Source organism: Mya arenaria, chromosome 2 (genome assembly GCF_026914265.1).
Source record: "Mya arenaria isolate MELC-2E11 chromosome 2, ASM2691426v1".
In the NCBI taxonomy this organism is placed as follows: Eukaryota; Metazoa; Mollusca; class Bivalvia; order Myida; family Myidae; genus Mya; species Mya arenaria.
The window spans coordinates 69810856-69830008 of NC_069123.1; the positions used below are offsets into that span (position 1 = coordinate 69810856).

Sequence of the window (19153 nt, forward strand, 5' to 3'; positions counted from 1 at the left end):
TGTTGACACCGTAAATTAATTTATTTATTGCGATTTTATATATCATTTCTTTAAATGAAAACAGAGCCATATCTTCATTACTTCTGTCTATTTCATCTCAATGCAAAGAATGGGGTGTCACATGATGTGAGCCAAAGCAGAACATAGGTACAGGTAACACACTGGTCGAACATAAGCGCATGGACACATACTCAAAACACACATGCACATAAACGCACATATATCTTATATTACTTTTTTACAAAATTCCAACTGGATATCATGTTTCGTTTTTAAATTCAATCCACTTAAATTTAATTTAGGCCTATGATAATACTATCATTTTAATGCAACACGTATTACATTCATATACGCGTGCATACATTTGCAATGTTTAATAAGTAAGTATAAAAGCAAAGGGTATTTTGAATAATATAATAATAAATATAAACACCTTAAACCTACAGGCCATGATAAACATAAATAAACAAAATGTCACTGAATCAGAATATTTGCATATTGTGTATGATATAGAACCAAGGTCTACAGAATTTTCCTCTGTTTATACTATGATTTCTTTACGTGTTTTAGGATTTCTCAAGAAATAAGACTTACTAATATAAATTAAAGTTTAAGGGTTGATTTTGATATGGGTTTTACCACGCGGAGTCAAAAATATTTGATAATAAGGAAAATAACAACAAAATAATGTAATGCACCGGTTTGTTATAAAATATTTAGGGAATTTAAAGACAATTGGTCGGTCCGTTTATTTTTTTTGTTGATTTTTGTATGTATCTATCGAATTTTAATGGGATATTCCTCAGAAGAGTAAACTCAATGCATTTTATTCAAAAACATTGTACCATATGAATCAAAACAAGCACAAGAGTTCAAGCGAATGTCGAAAATATTTCAATGAAAACTAACTGTATGATTATATTTAAATATATATGGATAGTCTGCTCTTACGAAAAAGATTTAAGAATAAAATCAAACAACAGACACATCAAAGGTAACACCAGTTTCGAAACTAAGAATAATAATATAATGTTAATATTTTATCACTGAACAAAATCCAAGATATTGTATGATAAAATGTAAAGGCACAATTGTAGTAAGCTGGTTTATGATGTGCCTTTATATTGAAATGAAATAACTGCAGCTGAAACAGTTGTCTCAAATCTGATTAGAAATAGTGCAGATCTCATAAGTGTGCCCAGAGTAGGACAGCTCTGGTAGTTTACAACGAAATTTATTGGCAAATCGGCATCTTGCCTTTGGCAATTCACTTGGTATAACTACTTATTTGGCCAAAATACAAACATTTAACTGAGAATGAGCAATGCATAAAACGTATAAAACCTCGAAAAGATTAATTAATATAATAACTAAATATGTTATATATGAACAATTCAAGAAAACCATGACGAGGAAGCAGCCAGTGTTCGGAGTTGTTTCTCTCGGAACTTGATAGCATCAGACATACTGTTTATCATGGTTGCCTTGACATGTTCACGGAATAGCAAATCCTTAAACTTAACGTAATTGTATATCATGTTTAAAACTTACAACGTTGTTCAATAAGCTCAAGTGAAAACAAAATTAATATTAAAATAGATAATGAACTTAATGCTTTGTTATTAAAGAAGATACACTTTTATTACCAAACAAATGCGTGCTCCTGCTTTAATCATCGTATCTATGAAAACGAGACATAAGTTCATGAAACACGATTATGGCTGTGCTCTTGCCATGGCATGTAAGAATAACCAACATTTGAAAATTAGAGTAATACAGTCTTTGAAATAGCTTGTGACAAAACATTGAATAACTTATACTTTTAATTAGTTTAGGAGCTGGCTAGCGTTGCTATAATTTTACCACTGGAAGCAAGATGGAATCTACATTATTCCAATACTGTCATTTGTAGTTGTAGCCCGGCAGCTGCCGTCCATTGCCTTGTACGGGAAGTCTAGAGCAGAATTCGTTCCATCGTTTTTCGGCATTTCTCAGTAAGTGAGAAGGCAGTGCTAGGCTCGACGTGTATTTGCCTTTTCCGCTTTCGGATCGATACGAGAGTCATCTAAACGTCTGCTTCAGCTGACACGAGGGCTGTGTAGTCCATGAAAGCATGGAAGTTGGATTATTTTCTGATACAACTATATGACTGTGTCAACTCTCGGGGAACAGGGAACCGGAAAAAGGCACTGTCACACGGATCAATTATTTGGATTAGAGATTTATTGTTCCCTTGGATTGCAAACATCTCGTCTGGGTTGAGCGTTCTGGCAATTCACGGGATTGGTATTTACAGAGGAGCACCATGGATATTTCGTTTTCTAATCCAACTTTGCCTCGCACTTAATTTTCTAATTCCTGTCTGTGACTTTAAATTGATCACTGGGAGTATATAATGAACATTTACTTACTTCAAACGATACCAGAGCTGATTTGTTGAATAGTAAGGTAGAACTTAAACATATTACCTGATTATGTATGGTATTAAAACTGTTGTGAAACAATTGTCCAGACAAAACTGAATCAGGGCATTAGGACACTATATCTAATGTGATGGTGACTAATACACTTGTGTCACCCCTCAGAAGTCGACCATTGCGTGCGAACTGTGAATGTGATATCACGAGACGTCACGAACCTGTTACACCTTCCAAAGTTCATCGTCAGTCCATTTCAACCATTTGTAGAAACGGAGACACGCCATACAAAGTCGATGAAATCGACGAGAACTACTTTGAAACCCATGTTTGTAGATCCGTAGACGTGCAATTGTTATATCATTATTGTACAACTGACAGTCTCCAGTTTATATCGGACCGGATCCCAGGCCTCTGTATAACATGGACTGTTGCGACCGGAAGCGGCTGCTCATGGTAATGACAAGTGCATGTGCCTGTGCCGCCTTCGGGCTTCTATGTATCGCCGTGGCAACGGACTACTGGCTGTATACTATGGAGAAACTGGAGGAAGGCGTCAACGGAACCACCTACAATCGCTTCTGGTCGGGGCTCTTCAGGAAATGTAAAATTGATGGTAAGATAATTGGCACGACGGGGACAATCTCCCCTGTAAATCAGTGTTTCAGGAAGCTTTAAGCTTCTTTCTGTTAAGGAACACAGTTGACATTGGTTAAATAATAATCTGACAATTTGAAAATGAGAAATTCAAATAGTGGTTTCGGAAACTGGAATAGATTTAAAGTGTCTCAGACAAAACAATTCCAACAATCTGACCACCCACCACTGACCACCTACCACTGACCACCTACCACCGACCACCCACCACTGACTACACACCACTGACCACCCACCACTGACCACACACCACTGACCACCCACCACTGACGTCTCAGACTCAGTATTTATAATAAAGAAACAATTTTTGATTTAACGAGTAAAATATATAACGTCCCCGTTAAACATTAAGTAGACTGAACTTTATGAATATCGAACTAATTACAATCCAGGTGACTAAAAAGTGGCTGTCATTGATTGCAAAACCAATAATTTAAGATAAAAGTAGGCAAAATACTATAATTTACATTCAAATGTATTCACAATTTTACAAACATGTTATTATATAAATATGGATGATTTGGCATGAACTAATTCAGTTGAAGGAAAATATTAATAAAATAAAAAACGTAACAAAATAGAATGCACGTTTATACATTCATCGATTCGCGTTTACTGCTGATTGAAAAATAACCACACCGTAACTAACGTGCAATTATTCAATACTTCGCGCATATTGGATTCATTTTGGGCCAAGAAGCAAGAAGTTAAAGGTTTCATTTGTACGTTTTTCATTGGAAGGCCGACTAATATGGCCAATATCGTCCCATCCTTGTCAAGAGATACAACCAAATCCCCAGAGCTGTTGACTTAACAGTGTCAAAGAAACATTATGCAAATCACGTGGAAGATTCTTCAATAAACGGGGAAAATATTCGAAGGGTCTGACAATTTGGAACGATGGACTGGTCGTATACTGGAGTTTACAAAGTATGTGGCACATCCAAAAGTACAACTGTCCGATCTAAACGATGTATGACATTGTTAATCAAAACAAAACATAAAATATGGTTTGACGCGGACCTGGAGCCGTATTGATAACACTTCTTAAGTCATTTCTTAACTTAAGTCGATTTCATAAAAAGTCAAATTAAACGATAAGTTCATTAAAGTATTGTTTACCATACAAATATTTATATTCAATGAAAGTATTTCTTATATTGTAAACTTATTATATCATATAACCAGTGCGATACTTCAGAAATTGACTTCAGATGCTTTAAGATTACCGGCCCAGTGGAGTACAAAAGAACAATAAAGAAGAAGAAGAAGATTTTATTAACAATAAGCTTACAGCCCATCAGTTACATATAATATAAACATGTACAGTATATAAACATTTCCGATAGAACAACTTTCAAAATCAATCATAATGTATAAACAAAGTAAAGTTATATCACATTTGCTTAAAATACTGAACAATAGTTAGTGGAGAAAAGTGTCTAATGTCTAAGCTGACGCATTTCAAAGCCCTTATAGACAAAACAACAATAGTTTTCTAATAGTAGTTACATTTTCGCTCGAAATCAGTTCGATGAATTTAGGAATATTTGGATTGCGCCAATAATATTGCTTAATGTATACAATTCTTAATTCATGGTATAAAGGACATTCTAAGAGAAAATGGAATTCATCTTTAAATACCTCAGTATAAAACATATTAACATTTGACAGTATTTACTTCTTATGTCATAAAACAGGTTAATATATAGTAATACTGTAATACTCATCTTCTAAATTATCAATATTAAAGGTATGATAATCTCAATTTATCAAGTGTTTTTTTAACTTTTGTATTAAAACAATTTTTGAACATGACTTTCTAGAATGTTTTTGTGCAATCGTTTTGAATTAATCTTTGAGATTGCCAAATCTTGTAAGCTTACAGCCTCTACTGAGACATAATATCATGTTGTATTTAAATTCTGGATAATGCACGCCTCTAAGTAGATGGGTTTATGGAGCAACTCCAAACACAAACAGCCGCAAATCAATATTTTATTCTATAATTTCCGATTCACCGTTTTCCAGTTTATTTATAATGTTCATCAATGAGATGATGATTTTGTAAGAAACAATGTTGCCCCGAATAGAAAGATTGCATGTGTGTATAATATAAATCTGTGAAAGATATCTGACGATTCCAAGTTGACTATAATCGAGAGAATCAAGAAAAATCAACCGGAATTGATATTTGTTCGATGCTTTCATTGAGACCCTAGAGGGAAAGCCGTCTTGTAACTGTGCTGGGTTATTTAATAGAAGGAAACCACGTGCCAAATTTGGTAGCGAGTGGAAACGATTAAGCAAACGACGTGACTAATATATGTTGACAAGAACATCGACTACGTAAAAAAACAACAACATTTTTTGTTCAATGAATGCAGAAATCATTTCCCCATTTTTATTACATCCATCTGTGCAACACTAATAAAACAAACGTATTACATGTAGCAATAACTTATATCCCTTCATTGTCTCATATAGAAAGAAACACCATTAGAAGGAAACTGAACACAACCATACTTACCATCGTATTTATCTAGCTTAAGATTCAAGTTGCAGATTAAATTTAGTGCAATTACTAATGTTGAGATAGCTTGTCGAAATGATAGGCTTTGATACAATAAACTGCAGTTTAAAAAATAGTAATACAACCAATCCAACAGCCACTGGGCATATTATCATCAAAGATACGCTGCAAGTAGATCACGTAGTAATTTCAATTTAGCAGTTAAACTAAATGACTTTTCTATTATTATTCAAAATTTTACAAACTACTTCTATTGATCTATTGTTTTCGATGGAAAATGGCCGAGATGTTCCGAATGGGCATATTAAAATATGTGCCTTCGGTTAAAACGGCATGTTCAGTGTATCTCTTCTGGGACCAATTCCAGCGAATACATTGACCATACCTTGTCGAAAGAAAATGAGTTACAAAATGGTCCACATTTGCTGGAATATTCGGGTTTGTAACATATACAATATTTTTCCATTCTTTTCGTAATATTTGGGTAGAAAATATTCTATGACGCAACACCCGGCGAGCTATGAGATGTAGCTAACACTGTACTTTTAGTACTCAGCGATATATTTTAGTACTCTGTGATACATGACATGTATGAGGCTAAAAAAAACTCCGTTTCGAAAAGAAAAGAAGTTTACCAATATCCATGATTCCTGGAATAATGTTCGAACTCTTCCTAATATGCGTACAAATTGTATGTTGAGGCGATACGTTTTGTTTAATGGCCCGTGAGACGATACTCGCTTAATAACATGTAGCGTTATTGAGAAACACAGTATGGTCATGTACTTTTGAAGTTTCAACCTTTGTTGTTTCAGTGGCATTCTCTATCTACAGATGATCTATCTCGTTATCCATTTCACCCAAAAATCCTTTAATTTAACCGTTATTCTACCATTAACACTATTAACGCATTTTAAACTATTTCAAACTATTTTAGTTTACAACGGTTGTGAAGAAGAGTCGCTCTCGTTGGCATCAGAATGTTTCGCGAGTGTGTGGTTATGTTTTATTGGGATAATTGGAGACCAAGAGAGAACCCACTTGTCCGGGTTGGTTACCACGAACCAATCTCACATGTATAAAAGTACAATCGCTTCCTTTGGGCATTATAAACGAATGCACCATTGATAAAAATATAAACACAATTCAATTTCACATTTTTTCTCTCAGCTAAATGAATTTATATTTCTGTAAAAAATAAAGTAATAAATGCGCATTCTCGCATGTTTCATGTATTTCAAATTCACTAATTTATAAAGAGTCGAGTACCTTTCTTACCTATTCAGAAACATAATGTGTGTTGATTTCCGGAAGAGTATGGGACAACTATAATTAATCTTGATGCAAAAAAAGCTTGAAATTGCTTTTACGTATTTAAATTCAAATTGTAATGCAAATGAAGTATTTTCAGTTGAAGAATAGGTCTGGTACAATATAAATCTAAAGCCTGTATCGCACGATTAATTCAGGAATAAAGATAGCTTAAGCTTGTCTTAATTTAGTTAAACGTATTTATTTTCTTTCTAAAACATTTGTACTATTTGACTTGGTATGGTGTGCTGCAAGTAATTATCGGGAATCAACTGATGGTGCGTTTTGAAAGGCAAATAACATTAGCAAAATATACACTTGGGGTTTCCCAGATGAGTTCTTTATCCCTGGTTGGTAATACGAAGCCAGATAACTATAGCTAACTAAGAACATGGTCGGAATATTCGACTGATGTTCTCTAATAATTGACTTTTTTGTAGGAAAAGTACTTAAATCTCCATCAAACTTTATTTCTTGAAGCACACATTACGATAAAGACAGTCCAAACACGCCTATACAGTTTTTAGAAGGACGCAACAAAGTCACCAAAGAAGGCCAAGGCAGCCAAGCCAAACAAAGCTCCCAAAAGTTGAAAATTTGTTTGTACACACAGGCTTAGCCATCAACATTCATCTCAAATAATAATGTTTGTATATATACCAATTTAGGTTATCCCTTTTTACAGAACAGTTGTTTAAAGTAGAACACTAAATGCACATTTTAATTCTTTTATCGGATACACGAGGATTTAAATTATAAGTTTTCAATTTTGAATGTATATGTGTTGTGAACGTTTCACGGGTCCGAATATCTTCAAATGCAAACTTTAATTGCATGTTGGAAGGAAATGAACAGAAGAACCTGATTTTAATATACACAATTTAGTTCCACGTGAAGGCAATAGCAGCGTCTAATATGATCTTTTCAGAGCCATAGCTTGATTAGCCATCAACTATTACCAATAAATAGACATACAGTCAATGAAATCACCACTAAATTAATTACTGCAAGTAGCCTAATTAAAATGTCAATACAGACTGTGGTCTTATCAATCACAGTACTGTACAAGCAAAGCGGGACTTCTGGATCATCAAATCCCGATCAGAATCATTAGCCCTAGCCTCCTGGAGGGAACACTCAGGCACACAGTTATATAGTTTCGGTAGTACATGCAAATGTAGAAATTATGTCATAATTTAGTAATAGTTAGCATTGATATTAATCTTATCATATTTTATTTATTCCATTTTTTATCCAGCACGTGCAAAAGTGAAATTCATGGGTGCACAATTGGCCCGAATGTTTACTGGGGACTTTAAAGTTAACGAACTGATTAACCACATTGTTTTTTTCTCCTAGATCGTTACTGCTCTGAATGTTTAGTGGATACACTAGAGCACATCTGCAATGTTCCTAACAATACTTGAGACGACTGTTTCATTTGTACTTGTTTCATTTGAATGTAACAGCACACCATCAAACAGCTCACGTTTAAAAGTTAACAAAGCTATCGTTAATCACATTGTTGACTTTAACAAAGTTCTGAACAATCGGCTCAATATAACACTACAGTTTTTACCAGAATGTTTTAGAGACGTCATTTTCTTGGAATTAAGCTTCCAGTGGTTCACATGTCACTTAACTATGAATCATAGATATATGACTATAATCTCTTTGAAAATACATATTCATGGCATATACCCTATGTTTTTTTGCTTGGAAATATTCGTACGCTGTCAACCGTTTTACTGATACTCGAAGTTTCTGTTATGAATATAGTCTCTGTGTGCTTTGGTAACTGATTGTAACAGCACGGTTCGAGCAATAAATAGTTTCCTTTTTTATTTTAGCCCATAACTTGTCAATCAAAACTACCAAAACTAAACATTAAAGGCCTTTAAAAAATAACCAAATGGAAAAAACCATCTGCTGTAAGCGTTACACGTTGACATATATTGTTACTTCCTGGCAAATGTTTTAGCAGATCCCGAAAGCTCCCCCAATGAATGAAGTCCACTAACGATAAGTAGTTTACAGTTCCAGAACTAACATGCATGCACACGCGTATCTAGGGTCGGGGGAACCCGACCCCCATGTGGTCGAATCGAACAGGTTATGTACATTTCGATTCCGGGGAAAATGTGAGTCCATGTGAAATACATGTGGTTTGAGTCCATGTGAATTGCATGCGGTTTGAGTCCATGTGAATTACATGTGGTTTGAGTCCATGTGAATCGCACGTGGTTTGAGTCCATGTGAATCGCATGTGGTTTGAGTCCATGTGAATCGCATGTGGTTTGAGTCCATGTGAATAACATGTGGTTTGAGTCCATGTGAAATACATGTGGTTTGAGTCCATGTGAATTACATGTGATTTGAGTCCATGTGAATCGCATGTGGTTTGAGTCCATGTGAATTACATGTGGTTTGAGTCCATGTGAATTACATGTGGTTTGAGTCCATGTAAATTACATGTGGGTTGAGTCCAGGTGAATTACATGTGGTTTGAGTCCATGTAAATTACATGTGATTTGAGTCCATGTAAATTACATGTGGGTTGAGTCCAGGTGAATTACATGTGGTTTGAGTCCAGGTGAATTACATGTGATTTGAGTCCATGTGAATCGCATGTGGTTTGAGTCCATGTGAATTACATGTGATTTGAGTCCATGTGAATCGCATGTGGTTTCAGTCCATGTGAATTACATGTGATTTGAGTCCATGTGAATCGCATGTGGTTTGAGTCCATGTGAATTACATGTGGTTTGAGTCCATATAAATTACATGTGATTTGAGTCCATGTGAATTACATGTGATTTGAGTCCATGTAAATTACATGTGATTTGAGTCCATGTGAATTACATGTGGTTTGAGTCCATGTAAATTACATGTGGGTTGAGTCCAGGTGAATTACATGTGGTTTGAGTCCATGTAAATTACATGTGGGTTGAGTCCAGGTGAATTACATGTGGTTTGAGTCCATGTAAATTACATGTGGTTTGAGTCCATATAAATTACATGTGGTTTGAGTCCATGTGAATTACATGTGGTTTGAGTCCAGGTGAATTACATGGCTATGTTTGAGTCCATGTGAATTATATGTGTATGTTTAAGTTTATGTTAATAATGTATGTATGCTTGTTTTCATGTAAACACTAATATATATGCTTAAGTACATGTCAATTACATGGGTATGTTAGTCCATGTGGATAATATGTGCATGTTAAAGTCCATGTAACTGATGTATGTATGTGTGAGTCCGTTTGAACAATAATACACTGCATATGTTTGAGTCCATGTTAAGTAGATGTGTATGTTTGAGTCAGTGTAAATAATGTATGTATGTTTGAGTCCATGTGAATTACATGTGTATATTTGAGTTAGTGTAAATAATGCATGTATGTTTGAGTCATTGTGAATGATATGTGCATGTTTGAGTCATTGTGAATGATATGTGCATGTTTGAGTCATTGTGAATGATATGTGTATGTTTGAGTCATTGTGAATGATATGTGCATGTTTGAGTCATTGTGAATGATATGTGGATGTTTGAGTCATTGTGAATGATATGTGTATGTTTGAGTCATTGTGAATGATATGTGTATGTTTGAGTCATTGTGAATGATATGTGTATGTTTGACTCATTGTGAATGATATGTGCATGTTTGAGTCATTGTGAATAATATGTGCATGTTTGACTCATTGTGAATGATATGTGCATGTTTGAGTCATTGTGAATGATATGTGTATGTTTGAGTCATTGTGAATAATATGTGCATGTTTGAGTCATTGTGAATGATATGTGCATGTTTGAGTCATTGTGAATGATATGTGCATGTTTGAGTCATTGTGAATGATATGTGCATGTTTGAGTCATTGTGAATGATATGTGCATGTTTGAGTCATTGTGAATGATATGTGCATGTTTGAGTCATTGTGAATGATATGTGCATGTTTGAGTCATTGTGAATGATATGTGCATGTTTGAGTCATTGTGAATGATATGTGTATGTTTGAGTCATTGTGAATGATATGTGCATGTTTGAGTCATTGTGAATGATATGTGTATGTTTGAGTCATTGTGAATGATATGTGCATGTTTGAGTCATTGTGAATGATATGTGCATGTTTGAGTAATTGTGAATGATATGTGTATGTTTGAGTCATTGTGAATGATATGTGCATGTTTGAGTCATTGTGAATGATATGTGTATGTTTTAATCGATGTAGAACGATGTGTATGGTTGAATCGATGTTTTCGATTGGCGTCCATGTGATTGATATGTCTACATTACAATCCTTATACATAATGTATGTATGTTTTAGTCAATATGAACAATATAGGTATGTTTGAGTACTTGTGAATCACTTATATTTGTGTCTAAGTTAATTCCATGTGTATTCTTAGTCGAACTGAATTATATGTGAGTCGAGGGGAATAATATGTGTAAAGAGCTGTGCGTTTGAGTTGATGTGAATTAAACGTTTATGTTAAAGTGCAAACTTAAGCTACGATAAGAGTTTGTCTTCTATTCAGTCACTTAAAATAATTCCTCCAGATAATTTACTTAACAATAGTCTGAATGGACAAATACTCATTTTTTCTTGCACAATGGTTGATTTAAAAGACGCTGTGGATCAGACCCAGACCAATCTAAAACAACTATTTTCTAAGATAAAATACTAGCTGGCACACATGACGTTTTCAGTTAATCCTGGGAGCTTTATTGATGTGGAACATACAAGGAGATCTTAGGTTCTCTTAGAGCGAAAATTGGCGTGTCGGTTTGAATTATGACAAAGTTCTATGATGAACAATATATCATGACTATTCTTTCAGGTGTACACGGCGATCGGATGAATACCAATAAGAGACGTAATTACAAAAGAAAAACATGTCTATTACATATAAAATTCATTCAGTTTGCACGTAATGTTGCCATTGCAATTTGCCATTGTCTGACAATTTCTATTCGTTCCCCGTATATAATACATCTATTAGCCGAAGCCTAGTTAATCAAAAACCCGGTTTCACACATCACACTGTTTAATATCACAGAATATCCCAGTGGACTCGTGTTCTTCTTGTGAAATAAATCTCGACGACTTTGAGTCTTCGACAAGGGCCCAAGAATTGAAATAGATTAATAGGCATATACATTTTTTTTTTAGATAATCAATAATTGCTCGAATATGTCTCTACGGCTAGACAAAGATATTTGTTATTCGAGCGCATTTGGTGTGATTTTACTTAGATCGCATTGAGCCAGACACCAGTATTTATGAAGAAGCCAAACTAGACAATGCTTTGGCTTCGTAAGGCATATAATAACTGGCTTTGATAACATCATTCTGTCAATATATACATATGAAAATACAATATTAAATAATAATAGTTTAAATTCGATTTAATGTTTTATCATGTCTTAAATATCTCGAGTCTTTGGTAATTTGTGGTAGTGACTGTAAATCAACATTCCATTGATGAAATAACACCAAATAGTAACATTTTTACAAAAACAAAGCAACAATTTGGATGTAGGAGTTGTGTCCAAAACGTTCATGGACACTTGATATAAATCAGATGTAAACTTCATGCATGTAGTCCAAATCATGTGACATATTATGATTGCTTATGTTTGAAAAATTGAATTTTCAAAAAAAGATGTTTATAAAAACAGAAATAAATACACCAACACACATATAAGAGTTGGAGCAAAACACATACAAACACAAGTGTGTTTCATTATCAATCATGTTATTGAATAAGCAACACACTTTTAAAGAACTTCGTATTAAGAACGTTCAATTTCTGGCTATAATGTAGCTCTTCTAGTGCATCGACTTCAATCGACTTCAAACTAACGGACAATGGCATTGGTGTTGTGAAAGGGAAGATACGTTACGCATACTTTGCTATCTAAAAGTTATAGCTGCAGACCTTTGGCAAATTACACATGTAAAACATCATACTAGCGAATTTATTCAGAATGTCTGCCCAACCCACCGAGGCTTTCATAATCGCATTTTGAATAAAGATAGAGCCGTTTCCAAGAAAGTATATCATCTTTATTGACCATAACTGTTTCTGTTACTGTTTTCAGTGTTTTCGTCCAAATATACATTTGTTTTCCACGTTTATAAAATTTGATACTTATTTATATCCAAGTACATTTGAAACATTTGTAACTTGTGTAAAAATAAAAACGTTAACACTAGTTTAAAGATTTGAAAGCAAATTATCTCTCAAATTCTGGAGAAATCAATTATTGAGACTACCAGACGCGTGCTCGTGCGATCAAACTAATAAGAACTGTAAGTAGTGCAGGGAACGGTCGGCAAGATGACACTGTACTTTGTCATGGTGCCTGAAGACGCAGATTTAAATAAAAACAATCCAGAGCTAATGAGTTGTTCCTTTATATATACTCATGAATAATGTGTTTACTAGTACAAGTAAAAGACACAAAAGCACAAAACAAGACATTTGTGCAAGTATACTTAAAGGAGACTATGTTTGAGATGTCATTGTTCCAAATATCACAAAAGTAAATGTGTTAGTGTCATTATCAAAATGTTTGTTAAACAGAAAACACAAACACAAAACACATTAATCATGTAAAGTCGCCGTTTCATTTCTTTTAGAACAATGTTTTTTATACATTATGTAGACTGATAAAAGTGTGCATTAACAAAAAAACACACTTATACTACGTATTTAATGCTTCGGCACTTATCGGGGCTAAAATGCCAAATGTCTGCACAAAATGAAAAATCAGACGTCGATTTAATAGAAATAATGTTACTTGTCACAGAATCTGATACTGATATAATATTTGGACTTTTTTAGTGCTAACATTGCATTAGTAGTTGTGAAATCACTCTTTGTTGCAAACAATATAACGTTTATGATACATCAAATGCTGCACTTGAAAACGGCAATGATAAGACGTGCTTCGTGATGGATAGATCTCTTTCCTGACACATTCAGGCGTTTTACCAATTCTAGCAGCAGACACGCTTTGTTATTAATAAAGTTGTCTGATCTTGATAAACTTCCATTTTCGCTCGTTTCTCCTAGCTTGGCATTTATAGAGGCGAAAAAACATACAATCTGGCATTTTTGTTTGTGGTAATAATCTACACTGATATTTTATCCACACATGACTCCTACAAATCATAACACTTTACATATTGGTCTTTGAATCTCATGCATCCGCGGCCGTTTCATCTAAGTAACAAAGGCGGTTTCGAGTCTTAAAGGACCTTTCCGCAGTAGTATACTGTTTAAGTTACAAAATAACTCCAACAATTTTTTGATGATAAACGGCCCTAGATCTTTGATTTAATCGTTAATTATTGAATAGAAACATTCAATTTTACTTATATTTAACACAATTCGAATACAGCTGATATAGCATAGTATAAACAATACGCTTTTTAAACTTTATAATAAAAAATATTATATTATCAGATATTGTTGAACACAATATTCAAGTTAGAGATTTATTAAACAGTTTGCATTGACTGAATTGGGTGCACAGACACACGTTCTGTTGAAAAATCGCATTATTTAACGATTAGGAAGACATTGCTTTTAATCTGCTTCAACTATTTTGTAATGCAACTATGCGGGACACATAGAGAACGGATAAATATATCTTCCTTACAAGACTTATTTAAGTTTGTCAAAGAGAGATGTTGAAGGCAGTTATTAATCGACGAAAAATCTAGATCCTTCTTAAACTTTTCTCTACGATCAGGTTGACTCCCTTTTTGTGTCGTAGTTTTAGTGTAGGTCAATAGACAACGCTTTTAGAACATTCGTCATAAATAATCAGAATTAAAACTTATAAAACATTTTGCACTAACTGGATTCTATTGCAACCAGTATAAACGTGGAATCAGTAATGGCATTTGGCACATTTCAGTAATATGTAGATTACGGAAAAAAAGAACTATATCTGGACTGTAGAATAATCAGAATAAACATGTGACACAATTTGAGCAATATCTGGAGTGTAGACGAATCTGAATTAATACTTGACCTATTTGAGCATTGCATATATTAAGGACGATTCTGAATTAAACACTTGGGTCATTTATGCAATACCTGATTGTGGACGATTCTGATTTAACACTTGGGTCTTTTGTGCAATACCTAATTGTGGACGATTCTGATTAACACCTGACACATATATGCAATACCTTATTGTGGAAGATTCTGATTTAACACCTGGGCCATTTGTACAATACCTAATTGTGGACGATTCTGATTAACACCTGACACATTTATGCAATACCTTATTGTGGACGATTCTGATTTAACACTTGGGCCATTTGTGCAATACCTTATTGTGGACGATTCTGATTTAACACCTGGGCCATTTGTACAATACCTGATTGTGGACGATTCTGATTTAACACTTGGGCCATTTGTACAATACCTAATTGTGGACGATTCTGATTAACACCTGACACATTTATGCAATACCTGATTGTGGACGATTCTGATTTAACACTTGGGCCATTTGTACAATACCTGATTGTGGACGATTCTGATTTAACACTTGGGCCATTTGTACAATACCTGATTGTGGACGATTCTGATTTAACACTTGGGCCATTTGTACAATACCTGATTGTCGACGATTCTGATTTAACACTTGGGCCATTTGCACAATACCTGATTGTGGACGATTCTGAATTAACACTAGGGTCATTTGTGCAATACCTGATTGTGGACGATTCTGAATTAACACTTGGGCCATTTGTGCAATATCTGATTGTGGACGATTCTGAATTAACACTTTGGCAATTTGTGCAATATCTGATTGTGGACGATTCTGAATTAACACTAGGGCCATTTGTACAATACCTGATTGTGGACGATTCTGAATGAACACTTGGGCCATTTGTGCAATATCTGATTGTGGACGATTCTGAATTAATACTTTGGTCATTTATGAAATATCTGAGTTTTGGACGATTCTGAATTAACACTTGGGTCATTTGAGAAATATCTAGAGTGTGTAGAAGAAATCAGAATATACACTAGGTTTAATTAGCAACATCTGAATTGTTGAAGAGCACGTATCGACCAATTCAAACAATGCAAACATTGTGGAGGAATCTTTATGAACACTCGGCACAAATCGGTAGCATGTAAATAATGTAGAAATCAGAAAGAAGGTTTTTAAGATTCAAATTATATCTTGTGTTTTGTTTAACTAGAATTGGCTCTTGGCACATGCTAAACATGTCTAGGTTCTAGACGAATCAGTTTCGCCCTTTTGACCAATGGGTATCCTGAACTGGATAATATTTCAGTAAAAACCTGAGTAAGCTTAAGTAAAAACATAACCACATAGACTGTAAAATATGCTCAAGATTATTACTATCAAAGCCCGTGTTGTGTGCATTGATACGCATGTGCGTATTGTCAATGGCAACATCTCCTTCTGTAGTATTTTTTTTTATTTGAATAGCTTGAAACCATGTTGAGTTTTGTATATGAAAGAGTGTCATCATCAACGTATTCAAGACCAAATGGTACAGCATATTCAAGGAAAATACCTTGATGGCTAAGGAACACCCTATGTAAATGTAACAATGGGTATGGAATGTCTAAACATTGATATGATTTGTACGAAGCTTCAAAAAATATCTCGATACATCTGAAACATCACAAAAGTAAATTTGTTTGTCATTTTCAAAATATCTTTCCTGACACATTCAGACGTTTTACCAAATCTAATAGCAGACACGCTTTGTTCTTAATACATTTGTCTGGTCTTGATTAACTTTCATTTTTCGCTCGATTCTCCTATCTCAAATTATTACACTCCACATATTGGTGTGTGCATCTCATGTATCCGCGGCCGTTTCATTAAATTTACAAAGAGTTTGTTATAGGCGGTCGCGACAGTACTCTACTGTTTAAATACACAATTATTCCTAGAATTCCTGATGAAACGGCCAGAGATCTTTTATATAGCTACCATATCTAACACAACTCGAATACAACATATATCAGTATAACATAATAAAACAATAGGGTTTTTAAACAATATAATTAAAAAATATCGATGATAACAGCATGCAAATACCTTATTTACCAGTTTTCATTGACTGAATGTGTTTCACAATCTGTTTCAATTTTGCAATTTTACAGAACAGATATATTTTCGAATAAATATGTCTTCCATACAGGTCTTAGTTTCTCAAAGTGTGCTGTTGAAGGCAGCTGTTCATAGACGGGAAAAAACTTGATCCATATTTAAATTTTCTTTAAATCAAGGGCACTCATTTTTTCATAGTTTTAGTGCCCATTTTAGTGAACAATTTCAGACTACACGATATAAATGAATACTCGGTACACTTTAACGATATCTGGATTACAATAGAACCATTATAAACGTTTGGTAAGTTTTAGCATTGAATGAAATGGGGTGGAATCAGAATTGACTTTTCGCAGATTTAAGTAATATCGAGCAATATCTGGGAATATGTAGTAATCAGAATTAACACCTGGCTTATTCGAGCAAAATATGGATTGTAGAGAAATCATATTAAACACTTTGCTCATTCGAGCAATATCTGGATTGTAGAGAAATCAGAATCTACACTTGGCTCATTCGAGCAATATATGGATTGTAGAGAAATCAGAATAAACACTTGGCTCATTCGAGCAATATCTGGATTGTAGAGAAATCAGAATAAACACCTGGCTCATTCGAGCAATATATGGATTGTAGAGAAATCAGAATAAACGCTTGGCTCATTCGAGCAATATATGGATTGTAGAGAAATCAGAATAAACGCTTGGCTCATTCGAGCAATATCTGGATTGTAGAGAAATCAGAATAAACGCTTGGCTCATTCGAGCAATATCTGGATTGTAGAGAAATCAGAATAAACGCTTGGCTCATTCGAGCAATATCTGGATTGTAGAGAAATCAGAATAAACACTTGGCTCATTCGAGCAATATCTGGATTGTAGAGAAATCAGAATAAACACTTGGCTCATTCGAGCAATATCTGGATTGTAGAGAAATCAGAATAAACGCTTGGCTCATTCGAGCAATATCTGGATTGTAGAGAAATCAGAATAAACGCTTGGCTCATTCGAGCAATATCTGGATTGTAGAGAAATCAGAATAAACGCTTGGCTCATTCGAGCAATATCTGGATTGTAGAGAAATCAGAATAAACGCTTGGCTCATTCGAGCAATATCTGGATTGTAGAGAAATCAGAATAAACGCTTGGCTCATTCGAGCAATATCTGGATTGTAGAGAAATCAGAATAAACGCTTGGCTCATTCGAGCAATATCTGGATTGTAGAGAAATCAGAATCTACACTCTGCTCATTCGAGCAATATCTGGATTGTAGAGAAATCAGAATCAACACTTTGCTCATTCGAGCAATATCTGGATTGTAGAGAAATCAGAATCAACACTTTGCTCATTCGAGCAATATCTGGATTGTAGAGAAGTCAGAATCAACACTTTGCTCATTCGAGCAATATCTGGATTGTAGAGAAATCAGAATCAACACTTTGCTCATTCGAGCAATATTTGGATTGTAGAGAAATCAGATTAAACACTTTTCTCATTCGAGCAATATCTGCATTGTAGAGAAATCAGAATAAACACCTGGCTCATTCGAGCAATATCTGCATTGTAGAGAAATCAGAATAAACACCTGGCTCATTCGAGCAATATCTGGATTGTAGAGAAATCAGATTAAACACTTTGCTCATTCGAGCAATGTCTGGATTGTAGAGAAATCAAAATAAATACTTTTCTCATTCGAGCAATATCTAGATTGTAGAGAAATCAAAATAAATACGTTTCTCATTCGAGCACTATTTGGATTGTAGAGAAATTAGAATTAATACTTATCTCATTTGAGCAATATCTGGATTATAGAGAAATCAAAATAAACACTTTGCTTATTCGAGCAATATTTGGATTGAAGTGAAATCACATTGAACTCTTTGTTCATTCGAACAATATCTGGATTGTGTAGAAAGCAAAATTAACACTTTACCCACTTTAGAAATACCTAGATTTTGGTGGAAGTCATGAGCAACACTTGGCGCAAATCAGCAATTAGTACATTGTGTAGAAATCACAGATAAGTTTTGGACCATTTGAATAGTATATAGATTAATGTGGAAGTAGAACTTGCACTCGGCACATACAAGCTAATTCAAGGTTGTAGAGCAATC

At 34.4% G+C, this 19153-nt stretch overlaps 1 protein-coding gene across 1 annotated transcript in view; it reads left to right on the forward strand.

Annotated features, from left to right (window-relative positions):
• Positions 1 to 2012: 2012 nt before the first annotated feature.
• Positions 2013 to 19153, forward strand: part of LOC128221032 (voltage-dependent calcium channel gamma-5 subunit-like) — a 58849-nt gene continuing 41708 nt past the window's right edge. Inside the window, exon 1 of the mRNA XM_052929438.1 lies at positions 2013 to 3033. Coding sequence (XP_052785398.1) covers positions 2841 to 3033 — 193 coding nt within the window. The 5' untranslated portion in view covers positions 2013 to 2840. The remainder of the gene's footprint in view (positions 3034 to 19153) is intronic.